Raw genomic sequence first — 16,326 nt, 5'->3', positions numbered from 1 at the left:
GAGGTCCAACTAAACAAAATATTTACTCAAAACAAAAAATGTCTCCATCAATTCCTCCCGCCTCCACTTAATTGACCAATCAAGAGGAGCCTAATTTGGCACAAACACTCTCATTTCTCTCAATGGCATGTAAGATGAAAGATATAAGTATTACACTCCAAATTTCTTTTTTAATCTTTTAGTTAAAAATTTTCATAAATGTTCACATTATGTCTAAATTGATCATTTAATACTTAATTTCATTTTGTAACATGTTTATGAATTGAACTGTATTTTTAATATTATCTAATGTACTATGACTATCTATACATTTCTTGTGACCAATTGAATGTTCTTTTTCCATGTTCTAGTCAATCATCCTAGTCAATGCTTTTAGCCAACTCATCAAAGGCATATCACGATACTAAATTTTGCTTTAAAAAATCACAGGGATCCTTAACGAATGTGGTTGATAGAAGAAGTAAATAAAATGGTAAAAATAGGTATGGGTAGGACATGAACATTGACTAAGAATGTAACGATTGACTGTCCATCTTATATATAAAATGAATATGTTCTGATATCAAGCTATAACAACCCTATGAATTCTGCTAAAAACATGCTCTAATACTAATAATAATAATAACTACAATGTCAACCCGAACCCAAAGTGGGGTACCGAGGGTATACCTATTCTTAAATACATACTATTCATGCAGCGGAAAACATAATGTACCTGAACCTCACATACAATACCAGAGTTCTACTGTCTCCATAAAATATTCTAAGATTTACACAAAACATATTTCCCAACTCAAAGCACGTACCCTGATACTATAGTACCAAGACCTCCTCTACCTTAGAGCTTGCTCCACACGGCTGTCTGGGTTTTCTGAAATGTTTAAATTCTTAGGTGAGACATCTCTCAGTAAGATGGGATGAATTATCATCAGTCACAATGTAGTGATTCCAAAAAAAATAATAATAAATAATAATAATAATAATAATTAATTAATTAATTAATTAATGAAAATAAATAAATAAATAAATGATGAAATAAAATTTAAATTAAAATTGAATTAAATAATTAATTAAATTATATAGCATAACATATTAATATAGTATAATATATTATTATAATATTTAATATATATGAAGTAACTCTCAGGAGATGAATTTGGGAAGCACAAAGAGACTCACGCCAACCTCTCCCCCCCCCCCCCCACTAAAATTCTCAATCCTGCGCCAACGCTCCCTCCGTCTCCGTCTCTCTCCCTCTCTTAATTTCTCGACGGATTTGTCACAGATCGGGAAACAAAAGGTGTCATTGGATTTATGGTTCCACTGCCGACATTTTTATTAGAGCAGATTTGTCATGGAAGTAGCTTAGGCACCATTTTTGGGGTAAGACAAATTTTCCCTAATTTATCAATTTCTCGTCAAATCTGCTATTAAATCAACGATCGGACACCACCATGTTGTCCTAGTCGCAATTGTCGTCATTTTGACGTAGGTAAACTTCCAATTGAGATTTTATAGGTCCCACTCCAAAGCGAGAGTAAAATTTGAGAAATTTGACAAATTGGTTATACTTGCAGGTATAACTATTAATTTGAAAATTATGACCCTAAGAAATATTTAAATAGTATTTTATTTATGATTAATCTAATGGAACTAGGAATTTAATTTCAGGATCCAGGTGAGCGTCGTAGACATCTTTTCGAGGTCCCTATTGGCGTAGTGTAAGAAATCAAGTAAGGGGGAAAATATATATTAAACCAGAATTTTTATGAATTTAATGGAAATATAAATTGTGTTATATATACGTGTATATGTTTCGGTTTGGGTAAAATGTCATCTGTTTAAATTATATTTTTTCGAGTTTAGGGTTGTTTATTAGATATGTATATGCGAAAATGAACTGATGAAAGTGGAAAAATATTTTCAAGATAATTATGTAAGAAATGAAAGGTATTTTCAGTAAATAAATGTTAAATATTGGTTGAGTTATTTTACATGCAATGTATGAATTTTATTACTAAACTGTGTGACATGAGATTTTGTACAAATATATGTTAAATGTATGAGATGCAGGTTAAGTAAGTAATGCATTGTGAATAAAACATGATATGGATTATGTTGCTTGTGTGTGTTAATGCAACCATGTAAACAACTTAAAAATGTTAGGTAAAACAGCTGAAAGATGTTGAGTAAAACAGCTAAAAGATGTTGGGTAAATATGTAACAGCTGAAAAATGTTGGGTAAAATAGTTGAAAGATGTTGGGTAAATATATGACTACTGAAAAATGTTAGGTAAAATAGTTGAAAGATACTGGGTATGAAATGAAATGAAAAGGGAAATGAATGGAATGAAAATGAAATGTGAAATGTGAAATGTGATCAATGTAAAATGGGAAAGAATCACTTAAAGTGAAATAAAATGCAATGTTTAAGTAATAAACATGAACGGATGTATATGATTAAATAATGATAGAAAAGAATAATGTATTATGATATTAGAAGTATTTATGTATGCAGAATATGTTACGTTTGGGTGAGGCGCACTCTTTGCCTGAGGGCTTGCTGAGTAAGGCGAGTACACTAGTAGCTTCAGATGTGGCAGTAGCTGCATAACGTACTAGGGTAGAGGGAACATACTTGTATGGGCAGGTAGATTTCCCTATCCTTAGGGCCTTCGCCGGTAAGCTATTGTTGAACGGTGTGAGTACGAGATCAATCTAATACTTAAGGGCTTACTGAGTAAGGTGAGTGCCTTGGTATGTTTTAGTAGTGACCTTAGGGTTACCTAAATATTAAAGCAGAAGGTTGCTATTTGTATGAGCGGGTAATCACCCCTATCCTTGGGTAATCTCATAGGTTAAATCTCTGCATGTGTTTAAATAGGATCAGAAAATGATTTCAGATATTATGTTAAAGATTTGCAAATGTTAAATATTATGTTGATTCTAAACTCATATTGGCCACACACTGTTTTAATATATTAGTTCTTTCCTTACTGAGATGTGTTTCACTCGAATATAAATGTATTTTTTTTTTCAGGACCTCCTTGAGATCAAGCTTAGAGAGTTCGAAATTTTATAGTACTTTTGGAGGAAAAATGGTATAGTTTTGATGATATTTTGGGATGTAGATATCTTATGTTTTATGTTTTAAGTCTTCTGAATAATGGATAGTTGTGAAACATGCTAGTGTTTGTGAATGCTGGAGATGTAGGTTATGTTTTGGGAATATGTATTTATGTGAATACAAATGGATGTATGATGTATGTTAGAATGTAGATGAATGTAGAAAACTCTGGTGTTATATTTGTTGAAAGATTTTAGTTTTGTTTTCTGCTGCATAAATGATATTAGAATGTTGATTATTAGGTAAATGAATTGATTAGTAGCACTTTAGGCCCACTTAGGGGGTCGGAGCGTTACAATGTGGCAACATGAGTTCTAGTATGTTATAAACATATCCTGTAAATAATTAACTGTAACTGATAAATCATGTAAATTTGTACTCATACTTATATAAAACTGGTAAAATCATATTTTTCAATATAAACTTACTCTGGCATAGTAAATTTATATATACATGTAAATCAGCTGTTATATCTGTATAATACTGGAATTTTCTCGTGGATAGATAGCTCGTTGATATCATATATTACCCCCACATAATTGGATTGTGCAGCTCATAAGCGGGACTTAGTAATGACTGACCTACCACGTTAAGCCAAAACTGACTTGTTTGTAAGCACAATTGGTCACCCCAACCTGGTCTGAATTGTCAGAAGGGATATCCTACTCTTCAATATGGCTAAATCGTCTACCATACACCAACACTCTATCTGACACATGTGGTGACATTAATTTGAAATAATAACTATGGTGCCATGTTCTGAATCTAAACTAATCCATCAAAGTTCTGCTACCATATAATACATATTATAATTCTAACATATTTCATTTGCATATTTCTGCGTAAAAACTATCATATCATAATTTTTGAATAAATTATTATATCATAACTGATCACAACATAAAGTCAGTTGAACTGTCACGGCACTAGGCCGGCTAAACTATCACGGCACTAGGCGGGCTGAACTGTCACGGCACTGAGCAGGCTAAACTGTCACGACATTAGGCAGGCTAAACTATCACGACACTAGGTCAGCTGAACTATCATATTATACTGAATAATATCATAATTTATGTAATGTTTATAACATTTTCTAAAAATTATTATCAAACCGTACTTGTTCTGTGTAATCATAAAATAATTTGGCCAACTTATATATATGCTGTAAAATATTCGTACTCATGTCACACAAGTGAGTAATACTCTTATAATATTCTAACTGCCTAGGAAAAACATATTTTGTTGAAAAATAATATTAAATCAACTTCTAGGGTTTATTCAACTTTAACACCTAGTTTCCCAAAAACACACATTAAATTATAAACACCATTTTTCATATACCTGATTATCCAAAAAAAATCATACATATAATTTCTGTAATTAAATACTGCATTTTAATAATTAAATTCTACAATTTAATCAGTCAAATTTTCTGAAAATGACTGATATAATCTATCCCCTTACCTGATTACTAAGAATGTGCTTGCAAGGCTCCTACACTAACGCCTGCGCCGTTCGGAGCACAAAAACATGTAATTATATATTTTAGTTTAATCAGCTAAATTTTGGAATAATTATTATCCTAACATCTCTAGGCTCTCACGCTCCCGTTAACCGATTAAATTTTAAAATGACAGATATAATTCATTTTTCTTACCTTAACTTTGGAATGATGCTTATGATCCTCAAATCACGAATCTGCTCCTATTAAAATGACAAAAATCGAAGTTAGAACCCCGTGAAGGTGTTCATTTGTCAATTTAGCTTACGGATGGGGAAAAAATTTAGAGAGAGCGAGTGAGTGTTTGAAGAGAGAGAGTGAGAGAATTGACACTGGGGGTCTTTGTGAATTAGATTTCAATTCAAATCTTCCGCACAGGAAGATTGGATATATATATATATATATATATATATATATATATAGATAATATTATATTATATTAATATATTACTATATTATATTATTTAATTAATAAAAATTATTTTTATTTATTTATTAGAATCACTACAAAGAAACTAGGAGGCATCAATTATATTAAAATGACGTGTAAGATAAATAGATAATATTATATTATATTAATATATTACTATATTATATTATTTAATTAATAAAAATTATTTTTATTTATTTATTAGAATCACTACAAAGAAACTAGGAGGCATCAATTATATTAAAAAACGTGTAAGATTCAATTCCAAATATATTGCAAATTGAAATAAATTTAATGACTAATTTGAAACTAATGTTGAAGTTCAATGATCATTAATTAAATTTATTCTTAAATTTTCACTAATGAAAGTCACCAAAAATAGTAAATAAAGGTTTTTTCAAGCCGTTTTTTCTAAAGTACATCTCGGCTCTTCCAAGCCGTTTTTTCTCTCATTCTTGATGAGTGATTGATCTAAATTCTCTTGGACACATTTTGGCTATAACACATACGCATAACAATATAGCCCATTTATTTTTTAAAAATACTTAGAAACCTTCCTACTTTATAAAATTACTCGACAAAAAACTCATATTGTTATAATTGAATTGTATTTTTGTGTTTGGGAGGCAACACACAGTAAGATCTTGGCTTTGGATAATTTGCAAAAAAGGGTATGTTAGTTGCCAACAAATAATGTCTCCTTCGCATGGTTGACGTGTAATCATTAGAGAACATTCCGCTTCATTGAGATGGGTTATTACTAACTCTATGGAAAGGGAATTATGTGCTTGGAAAGGGATTCGAGTGACAAAAAAGAAGAGAAAGGCTATGCCCCTCATTTCCATTGCAATTTTCCAGTGAGTTTCGAAAGAGAGGAATAGGAGAGTGTTTAAAAATTCAACCTCAACACTCCAAATCAACAAAAAAGCATTAGTTTACTATCTTTCTTTATCACGGGTTGGCATCCCCATGATGTCTTTACAATAAATTTTCCTTTATTAATACATATAGGTAGGTGGCTTTAGTAAGAATATTCTAACCTAACTTAAACATAATGTTTTCATATGTACAAGCACATGCATTCACACATGTACAAACACAATGGTCTTGTGTTCATACATGGAATAAATTATAAACTGTAATATTTCAAGTGAACAACTTCAAAATTATTTCAAATGTGAAGAAAATAACAAAATGGTCAATTCAATTAGCGTAGTTGAGTGCATAAACTTGACAGCTAACTAAAAGCATGGAGCTTTTTGTCATTACTTATATAAAATAAGGGAATCTATAAAACATTTTTGGGAGCTTGATGTTCATATACTAAATTTGAATTTATATAAAGTAGGATAAAAAGCAATACAAAATTTTAATTAACTTTTATTCAAACCTTTCAAACCCAAATATGAAATGTAAAGTTTATACTCTCAAACATACCATGTTACCTTTAAAAACATGAATTTCAGACCTTAAATTTAGATTTGAGTGAATTTAGATAAATTTCAATATAATTTTGTATTACATCTTATTCAAATTCAATACAAATTCAAACACATGCTATTACCAAACATAGGGTAAGTGTTCTTAGAAACACAAAAATTTTACCCTAACTTAGACTTTCCACCCTATTAGATGCACTAGGTGCGGGTTTTACGTTTTTGCCTTTTTCTTTTTGAGTTTAAAAATTATATTAAAAAATTGGCAAAAGTTAAAGGGCATTTTAATTTAATGGAGGATATTTTGAGTAGTTGTAGAGTAATTATGAGCTCGTTATAGTCCAATTTGAGCATTCAAAAAATCAGATCAAATTTAAAGTAATAGGTTTCTAGTATTACATTTACTTTATGAAATATTTATTTTTAGGAATAGATTAATTACAACTAATTATATAAAAAATTATGTTGATATCATAAAATAAACAACAGTGTGAAAATCTTTGAGAGTTTAAGAAATATGTAAGGAATAATTATTCTCCAATTTCGCAATAGCAATATTTATTCCTTTTTTTCATTATATGTCAAATAAATAAATAAAAACATACAAGGATTAACTATTACCTACATACTCAATTTTTTATTATATTCCATCTTATTTTAATAATTAATTATCCACAAATACAAATCAGAGATAATAAATTATCTCACTCACTCTGCACACCAAATGAAATATTTGGCATTTAGTCACGACCTTAAAATTAGAAGCAGCTTTCAATCCACTCCCGGGCTCAGCTACAAACTAAAATTAAGAAAGAGGACTTAATGTCATAGACTATTTAATATAAATTTTAAATCTAAATTTTAAAATGCATGAATTTAAAATTTTAAACAAAATTTAATATAATTTTACACAAATCAAAATGTAAAGTTTGAATTCTAAGCATTTAAAATTTAAAATAGTTAAATGCTATAAGTGAGACATTGGCCAAAACATTTTGCGAAATACAGAGCCAATTTTGCTGCAATCCATGCATAAAAATTATTTACACTGCCTCCACCCGAACTACTGTTGCCCAGATCAGGCCGAACCCCAATTGGCATACTGTCTCCTCCAACAGGCTTAATTAATGCAATTTCATATGTAAATTTTCAGTTTGGAAGTTTAATTGTCCAACAGTATTGTGTTATACCCCACAATTTATGTACTCAAAACCACTCTCTTACATCATTCCATGGATTCAAGATTGCCATCTCTCCCCGCTTTCCAACCCAAGTCATCAACCTTTGTGGTCTATATATAACACTCACCCACCCTTTCCTTCACTCCCATAAGGCCATAAGCAGCCCCATCGTACAAAGCTCAAGAAGGGAACTGGCTTTAGAAGAGAGAATTTAAGTTAATCTTAGTTGCTTCTCAGAAATTGCAAGAGCTTTTTTCCGAGCTCATTCCCTGGACATTGGTCTGCTCAATCTTACAAATTCTTACCCTACCCATTGCTACAAAGTCCCAAATCAAATAGCATAAAAACGATCAATATCCGAATTGGAGAACTCAGAAGGAATCCTTGAGCTGGATCCACTCCTACCACGTTGCTTGTCCTTCTTCCGCATTGATCGCATCCTTTTCGACTTAAACACGCAGTAAGTCATGGCCCCAAGAACTCCTGCCATTATCACTCCCCCCACAACTGTGACCAAAGTAGCAGCCCACTCGTACTGCCTCCCAACCACTATGTAGGAGGAAGCCATAAACGCCACTGAAGTGCAGACCGAGGCCAACCACATTAACTTGTTAATCACCTCCACCACGCGTCTCTCTGCTTTTGTCTCGCCTCTAACCAATGTAATCTGAACTACCACTACGGCGAGGGAAGTAAAAAGTGCAATGGCATTAAAAATGAAGAAGATCTTAAAAGAAGCGCGATTCACCGTCACAGCCTTCCCATTATTATCATCCCCACCAGGAACAGTGAAGATGGCGGCAAATGCAACTGTTGCAAAAAGCACTGCCACCACAGTGACTGAGTTGGTGGCATTGTTAATCCCTTCCCGGTGGAGTTTCCTCAGCTCTTTAGCAATTCCATGAACATTTTTGTTGGTTCTCCTGGTTTGCTCAAGCTGGGTGTGGACATCTTTCTTGATCTGGGACACAGTTTTCCTCAACTCATCTCTCGGTTGGTTGAGTTCATTAGCTCTGACAGCACCAAACCGAGAAAGGCACTCCTTTATAGCAGCAGATTCTTCGCAGAGGGTGAGTTTTTCAGCTATGTCAAAAGCAGTTTTGTGATCTCTGGTCAATGCATTAACATTGGTGTCTGGCAGAGACAACAGCTCGCTCACTATCTGCACAAGAATGACAAAAATTCAGTATCCAAAAGAAAATTTTGAGTTCTATCTACTTAAATTGCACAGAACAAAATGGAAAGTAGTGACTAATCACAGCTTGGGAGACAGCCCACATGAAAACATGAGTCCCAAAAAGCATGTTTAAGAAACTACTGGAAGCTCACTGGCATAGCTTTATGCATTTGATGTTAATTAGACAATGAGACTAGGACAACAGTGTTCTCTAACCTGGAGAAGAAGAGCAAAGTTCACCATCACACACACAAAATGTATATCAGAACTCACAGGGGCAAAATTCATGTCCAAGAGTTATAATAAGGCAAAAATGAGGACAAGGTCTTGGAACTGGGATTGTATGAGGGGAGAGTGCATTAGATGTAGTTGTATACAAGAATAACAATCTGTAAATCAATATGATGCATCAAAACATATGTTAAAAGTTGAAACAAGCAGAAGCAATTATATGTGTGTGTTCCTAACCTTCAATTTTTTCAACAAGTGAGCCCTCTAGAAACCCAATATGCACACTAGCACTTGACAATCTCATACTTTTCCCATCTCACCAATGCTAAAAACTAGAGATCAAACTCAACCAAGCCACATGCATGGATTCAGCAGCGGGCAATTGTACAAAAAAAATTAACAGTAAAACAAACAGGGTAATGCAAAAGGAGAAAAAACCATGCAGCTTTAGTAATTATTAAAGAATGTGCATAGTGAAAAGTGACAACTTTAAATCTTTGGGAAACATAGATCTTTCTGCAGTGTCTTCTAAAATCCTATATTTGGATGAAGGGTTAAGTGACATTCTAGTCCAATTTGATACATCAGGCATACTCCATAAGATGATGAAATGTCAATGATCCGTGTAAACTTGTTAAGATGAGATAACATGCTGAAAATGTGGTCATTGAGCATTGTAAAAGCACAGGATGTAAAATGAAGAGCAGCATCACCAAATGATACCTCTGCTCTCTTTTTCCTGGTGGCCACATGTAATGCAGTGTTGCCATTCTTATCGGGAAGCATCACAATTGCAGCATCTGCCTCGAGAAGCAACGTTACCACTTCGCAGCTAACCCCTTTTACAGCCATATGCAATGCAGTTTGACCCTTCTTGTCAGTCCTTCGAGCCAATTGTGGGTCTTTGTCAAGCAGTGCTTTTACAATTTCCACATATCCCTGTCGAGCAGCCAAATGCAAAGCATTCTTCCCATTGGATCTTGAAATCTCCAGCGAACCAGAGTCTTTTGACAGAAGTTCATTGACTACTGCAGTGTGTCCTCTTGAAGCTGCAGTTATAAGGGGTGTTGCATTTGATGGGCCAGTTGTTTTACTAAGACTTAAGTCATGATCTAGAAATACTTGCACAATGGCTGCAAGTGAGAGAGAAAAGGAGAAAGAGTCAATGCAAATGATTTAACACGGTTGCATCATAATCATAATTAATTCACGCAAAGAAAATTATGAGGTTGGAAATATTTCAAGTCAATAAAAAAATAAATTATAAAATGCTCTGCTCATCACTTTCTAATTAACATAAATTCAAAGAGATAATAAAATGTTAGATTGTCATTCTGGAAATTTATTATAGGATTTTTTGCAGAAAAAATGAGCATTTAGACAGTATTTTCTGCATCAACTCTCAGGTTATAAAATGAATTTTCTCAAATACACAGAAGAAAGATAAAAATTTGATCAAATTTAGAAAGGAACTTGCCAAGAAACTGGTAAACTTGAAGTTGAAGCTATAATCTGACTACTTTGGAATTGGTCAAAAAAAGTAGAACAAAATGTTGTAAGTTTTGTTCAAATTGACACAATCCAAATCCAAGGCCCAAAATCCGAGCTTCCCCACAAAACCTAGGTTTCTATAAAGAACAAAAACTAGAAGCATTTCCAGATCTCAGGATTTTGTTTTAAGGCTCACAGAGTTATGGCGCCAGACAAGAGATTTTTGCTCTCATCAACACAATGTGTTAGTCAAAGTTTTGATTACAGACTGTTTTGTTCTAACATGATATCCACATTTGAGTGTGAGCTGTGAACACTCGATAATTCAAAAGTCCTCAAAAGGACAAAAAAGAAAGAGAAGAAAACATCGGTCCCTGCTTATTTTTCATCAAGTTCCTAATCCCATTCATATTTAGTTGCTTATCACTTATCAGAAACCGTAAGTGGATAAGTTGCTTAGATGTCAAATAATTTGGGCCACAAACCCTAAATCATTTTGTAAAAGATAACTTATCATTTATCAAAAATGGCCACCCAAAATCCTCAATTGCTCAAAAACCCAAATGTTCATCTTCTCACCATGTCAACCAAATTTTCAACCAACACAAGCATGCGAGAAGAAGTAACCTAAACAGTTCAACCTTACAATCTGCTTCAGATACCTAGACAAAATTTTAAAGAAAAAAGGTATCATTACCTTGATGTCCTTCTCTTGCAGCAATATGGAAGGGATCAAACCCTGAGTGATTCTTCTTCGTGACAGTCTCCTTACTCGAATACTTCAACAATTCCTTCACAACTTCAAGCCTACCCTTTTCGGCAGCGGTGAAAAGAGCCGTCTCCCCCAACTCGTTCACCTCATTCACCACAGCGGCCCGAATCTCCTTGACCTCGGTGTCGAACTCGGCCCCGCTCAGAGTCCCCTCAATCTGCGAGTTGATATCGCCGAGGATCTGCTTCACGGCGGCCAGATCGCCGCGCTGCGCCGCCAGGTGGAGCTCGGTGTCGTTGTGCCGCCCGGTGACCTGCTTCACGTACTTCTTCCGCCCCGCCTGGTCGATCCGCTTCCCGGAGTTCGACAGCACCAGGGCCGGCGGCGTGGCCGTCGACGACGGCGACGGCGAAGGCGAGGGCTCCAAAACGGGGTTCTGACTCGGCGGCGGAGGCGTCGTCAGTCCCCCCTTCTCCAAGTCCCAGTCTGCTCCTGCAAAAATAAAAATCAAACCATCGCCCGTTAATCAATTCACCCACACACATCAAGAGGAACAAAACCCACAAAAGAAAACCCCAATTATAAATCAAAGGCGGGGGATAATCAGATATGTACTTTGTTCTTCAATTAGGGAAGCCATGGGAGGACTAAGATTTTGCTAACAGTGAGATATTGAGAAGGGAATTTGGGGAAAGTGAAGGGAGAAAGGAACGGGATGAAGGAAGTGAGAGCGGAAGGAAGAGGACAAAGAGAGAAAGGCAGAGGAAGGTGCAGGGAAGAAGGAAATGGCTTTTGAGTTTGGACTGTCTTTTGGAAAAAATGGAGATTCCATGTTCTCACGTTATCTGCTTTACACGTCACCAGCAACTGACCCACACCGCGCACTCCCCAGTACCACATCCATTATCGACACTTATACTGGAAGAGCACGGCTCCTCTTCGATACCGGCGATTGGGACTCCGCATACATACGCCGCCGGCGGTTTTCTCTTTTTTTTTTTTTTTGGGAAGTTATACGCCGCCGACGTATTTCGGGTCTGCCAGTTGTGGTCGCCAGGTGGTCCTACGGTTCTTCACCTTCATTTTTAAATTTTTATACGGGAATCGTGTGATGGCTGATAGTCTGATACGTGAAGTAAGGGAAATTAAAGGCTAATTTCCTATTACTGTTCAAAAAGTTACAATTAAAAATTATAAAATAGGTGTTTTTAGTTAGTATTTTAAATTTAAAATAGATGAAATTTTTAAGTAAACATGTATTTGTGTTTTTTTCTTGAATTATATAATTAAAATATAATTATAATAATAAAATATAAAAACACAAATCAGAAAGTACTAAAAATTTTAATTACATTGGTATCAGATAATTATTATATTTTTAAACTCAATTTTTATCCTTTCAAACCAATTCGTTGTATATATATTTAAGACAATTAAAATATGGCAAAAAAGTTGAGTGACTTTTATTATTTTCTTGAAATATTAAAAATTTATGAGTATTTTTATTTTAGTTGCAATAAAAATTCACATGGCAATTTTATTTTAATTTTTATTAACAAATTTATAGAATGATTTGACTCATTAAACTAAAATAAATCCTAAATATCAAAGTACTATTATTTGTATATTGACTAATTTAAAAACATAAAATTTAATTCTTAATTTTTTTCATGACAATTAAAAACTAAAAAAAGAAATGGAAAAAAAAAAAAAAAAACTAGTAGTGAAAAAAGAGATGTGTCATCTAATAAGAGAAAAATACAAAAACCAAAAATGACTAAACAAATTGTAGATCTTAGGTTGTACTCAATTATATTTTCTAAACAAATTATAAAATATATGTAGCTAAAATATTTATAAAAAAAAAATCAAATTTTTTTGAAATGAAGAACAAAATAAAAATAAGTTGTAATTTAATTTTCCCTTGGAATAACTTGTGACAACCCGAATAAAAATGGAATTTAAATAATTAAAAGAAAGGGAAAAGAGAACAGTAACAGAAGGAGGAAGTCGACGACATTGCACTTTGCAAGAAATAACCGAGGGGATCATCAGCAGGGCTTTGTCGACGAATACCTTGTATTCGTCGACGAGGGCTTAAGGAAATTCTTAGACGAAGACAGAATTCGTCGACGAGAAAATACCAAGAGAGGTTCTGGGGTAGCCTGAATTTCGTCGACGAATATAGGGAGTCGTCGACAAATTTACTGAAGGATTCGTCGACGAATCTGGCAGTATAAATAGTGAAAAAACGGGATATTTTGTCATTTTCAACGCCCCTCTCTCTCTCCTCTCTCTCTCTCTCCTACGACTCTCTCTCCTTCTCTCTTCGTTTTCGGGCCAATTTTACGCTGGATTGACAAACCGAAGTCACCACGACGCTCTTGGGGAAGTTCTCTCCAAATCTGTCAGAGCAAATCATTGGTGAAAGTGAGTTGGAAATCATCCCTAAGTTGAGGTAAGGTTTTTTAAGCCGTATTTGGTCTTGCAATAGTTATAGGAAATGATGTACGCATGGAAATACTAAAGTTTTATACTGAGAATTTTCAGTTTCAGGGTATTGGTCAGGAAGTCCTACGGGAGTTAGATTAGATTGTTTTGGGGGCTTTCTCGGTAGTCAGGTCAGGGGATAAACTAAACTAGTTCTTTTTAAGGAAATGTATATGTATATATAGCATTCGATTTCAGCAAATAATATATTTATATATTTAGAAAAATACTGTTGAAAATGATGATATGATGAATATGTGAAAACCTATTAGTGTGGCATGAGTATAAATTGTTATGAAATACTGTTTTGTGGGAATGTGTGAATGGTATGGATTTTTATAATGAAAAACCGGCGTACGAGTCGTGCTATGTGTGTGATTTGCCAGCGTATGGGTTGTGTTATGGTATGATTTGTCGGCATACGAGCCGTGCTATGGATGTGATTTGCCAGCGTACGGGCCGAGCTATGGATGTAATTGCCAGTATACGGGTTGTGCTATGATTTGCCGGCATACGGGCCGAACTATGATAAAATGTGTAATACCGGCGTACGGGCCGATGATTTTCATGATACACATATATATGCAAAATGATATGATTGATGTGAAAATAAATGATATGAGATATCTATGTATCACAGCTTTAGTATATGTTATATGATATTAGAACCTGGTTGGCTTAGTCTAGGCTAGCCCTTACACGGTACCGTTGCTATGTGTCCATGGTCTTCGTGATCATGATATTTGTGTTAACGCCGCTGTACGAAGTGGTGTGAGATTGGATAGTCGATGTGGTTATTAAGAAAAGTGTGTGATCACCCATGGTGTACGGACCAGGTCAGGCAGACCCATCGGACTTACAAATTGTATGTTTGACTTGGCAGTGGTCGGCCAACCATTGTCAGGTCCCGCCTTCGGGCCATACAACCAAGTCATGTGGAGATAATACATGACAACAGCCAGCTAACCTACCAAGATTTTTTTTACGTTATTATTATTATATGAGATGAAATATGCTTATGAAAATGCTATATGTTCTGCCATGATTTGATATGTATGTGTTTTCCCAGATTTAACAAAACAGTTATTGGATATGTTCTGTATGGGATATGTATAACACAGTTTCATCATGTTGTCACACACTAGTATTAGTTTATTTTCCTTACTGAGAGGTGTCTTACCCCTAAATTTTATAAACTTTTTAGGAGCCCCTGATAGGAAAGCGGGAAAAGCCCCGCTGAGCTAGAGTTGTTTATCTACCCTCTGTGAAGGGTAAGTTTTTGTAGGGATAGTTAGATTTTGGGGGAAATGTCCCTAGATATGATTTTTGGGATGTATATACTGAGATACAGTAATTGTAGTAACTCTGGTATATTATGATATATGGTATTAAGATGTGTATGATTGTATGTTTTCTATAACTTAGGCTTCCGTATTGTGGTCTGATGTATCCTTAGTACCCACGGGTCCAGGTGGATTATGATCTGCTGAGCTGGAATATGAGATATTGATTTTATTATTATTATGTTTAAAAAAATGTGAAAAATAAGCAAGTCGTCACATAACTAGTTGCAATTTAGAAAAAAAAAAAGAAAGAACTATTTCAAAACATATTTTCTAGATAATGTAGATAAGACAATTAGCGCAGTGGACAAAATAAAAGCAAAAGCTTTCAAATACAAGATTACAATCTTCATATTTAATTTAGTCAATAAGCTCATAATCTCGTAGTTTAACATTATTATCATTTTTAAATTTTTTTTTATAAAACTCAAAATAGTTGTCATTTGTATTATGCTAGTTGAATTTAATGATGAATTTTCAATATTTATGTAGTAACCCAAAATAAAAATAAAAATAAAATCTTGGAGAAGATATTTTTAGCTATTTATGTATAAATATTTTGGAGGAGATATTTTTAGATTACTTAAGGGTTAAGTTATGTTTATTATATAACTCTCTCTCTCTCTCTCTCTCTCTCTCTCTCTCTCTCTCTCTCTCTAAGATCTTAGGTGGCTCGTTACCCGAATTAACGATTCAACATTACTACGTGGATTAGCAGGTGAATCTCTACAAGTTCTACGGAATAGAATCTTGATTCGAGGATTTTCGAGTTTTTATCCCGAAGTTGAGGTAAGGGTCGAAAGCCTAGTGACTTGTAGATCTGTACAAAATAGGGTGATATTGACATATGGTCTTTTAGTTTAAAGATTTGGGAATCCGTGTGACTATTTGGAGTCGTGTTTTGGTATTCGAGAGTAGGTAAGGGAATTTATTTATATCAGTTATTTTTAAAATCTAATATGGTAGAACTGTAAGTTATGTTTATACAGATGTTTTGGTTACTTGTTTGAAAATTTTCACGGGTGTGATTGCCTATTTTTTGGGTGTGCGGATTTTGGGAAAATTTGGGTTCCGGGTATCGTCTCCGTTTTTTTTTTTTGGATAATCATTTATTTGAATAAAACTAAAGTATAGAGATGACCGTACCTTTATTCTATGCAAAACCATATTTCCGAATCAATTATCATATGATTGTTTAATAATCCAA

At 34.1% G+C, this 16,326-nt stretch overlaps 1 protein-coding gene across 1 annotated transcript; it reads right to left on the bottom strand.

Annotated features, from left to right (window-relative positions):
- Positions 1–7,614: 7,614 nt before the first annotated feature.
- Positions 7,615–12,353, bottom strand: LOC131167051 (ankyrin repeat-containing protein ITN1). Its single transcript, XM_058125805.1, has 4 exons — positions 11,902–12,353; positions 11,272–11,778; positions 9,807–10,216; positions 7,615–8,837 (listed from the first exon to the last, which is right to left on the bottom strand). Exons 1-4 carry the CDS (start codon positions 11,924–11,926, stop codon positions 8,007–8,009), a joined length of 1,773 nt encoding a protein of 590 aa, XP_057981788.1. The 5' UTR covers positions 11,927–12,353; the 3' UTR covers positions 7,615–8,006.
- Positions 12,354–16,326: the final 3,973 nt, after the last annotated feature.

This window comes from Malania oleifera, chromosome 10, assembly GCF_029873635.1.
Source record: "Malania oleifera isolate guangnan ecotype guangnan chromosome 10, ASM2987363v1, whole genome shotgun sequence".
Classification (NCBI taxonomy): domain Eukaryota; kingdom Viridiplantae; phylum Streptophyta; class Magnoliopsida; order Santalales; family Ximeniaceae; genus Malania; species Malania oleifera.
The sequence above is the reverse complement of the archived record's forward strand: the minus strand, read 5'-3'. Positions and strand labels throughout refer to the sequence as shown.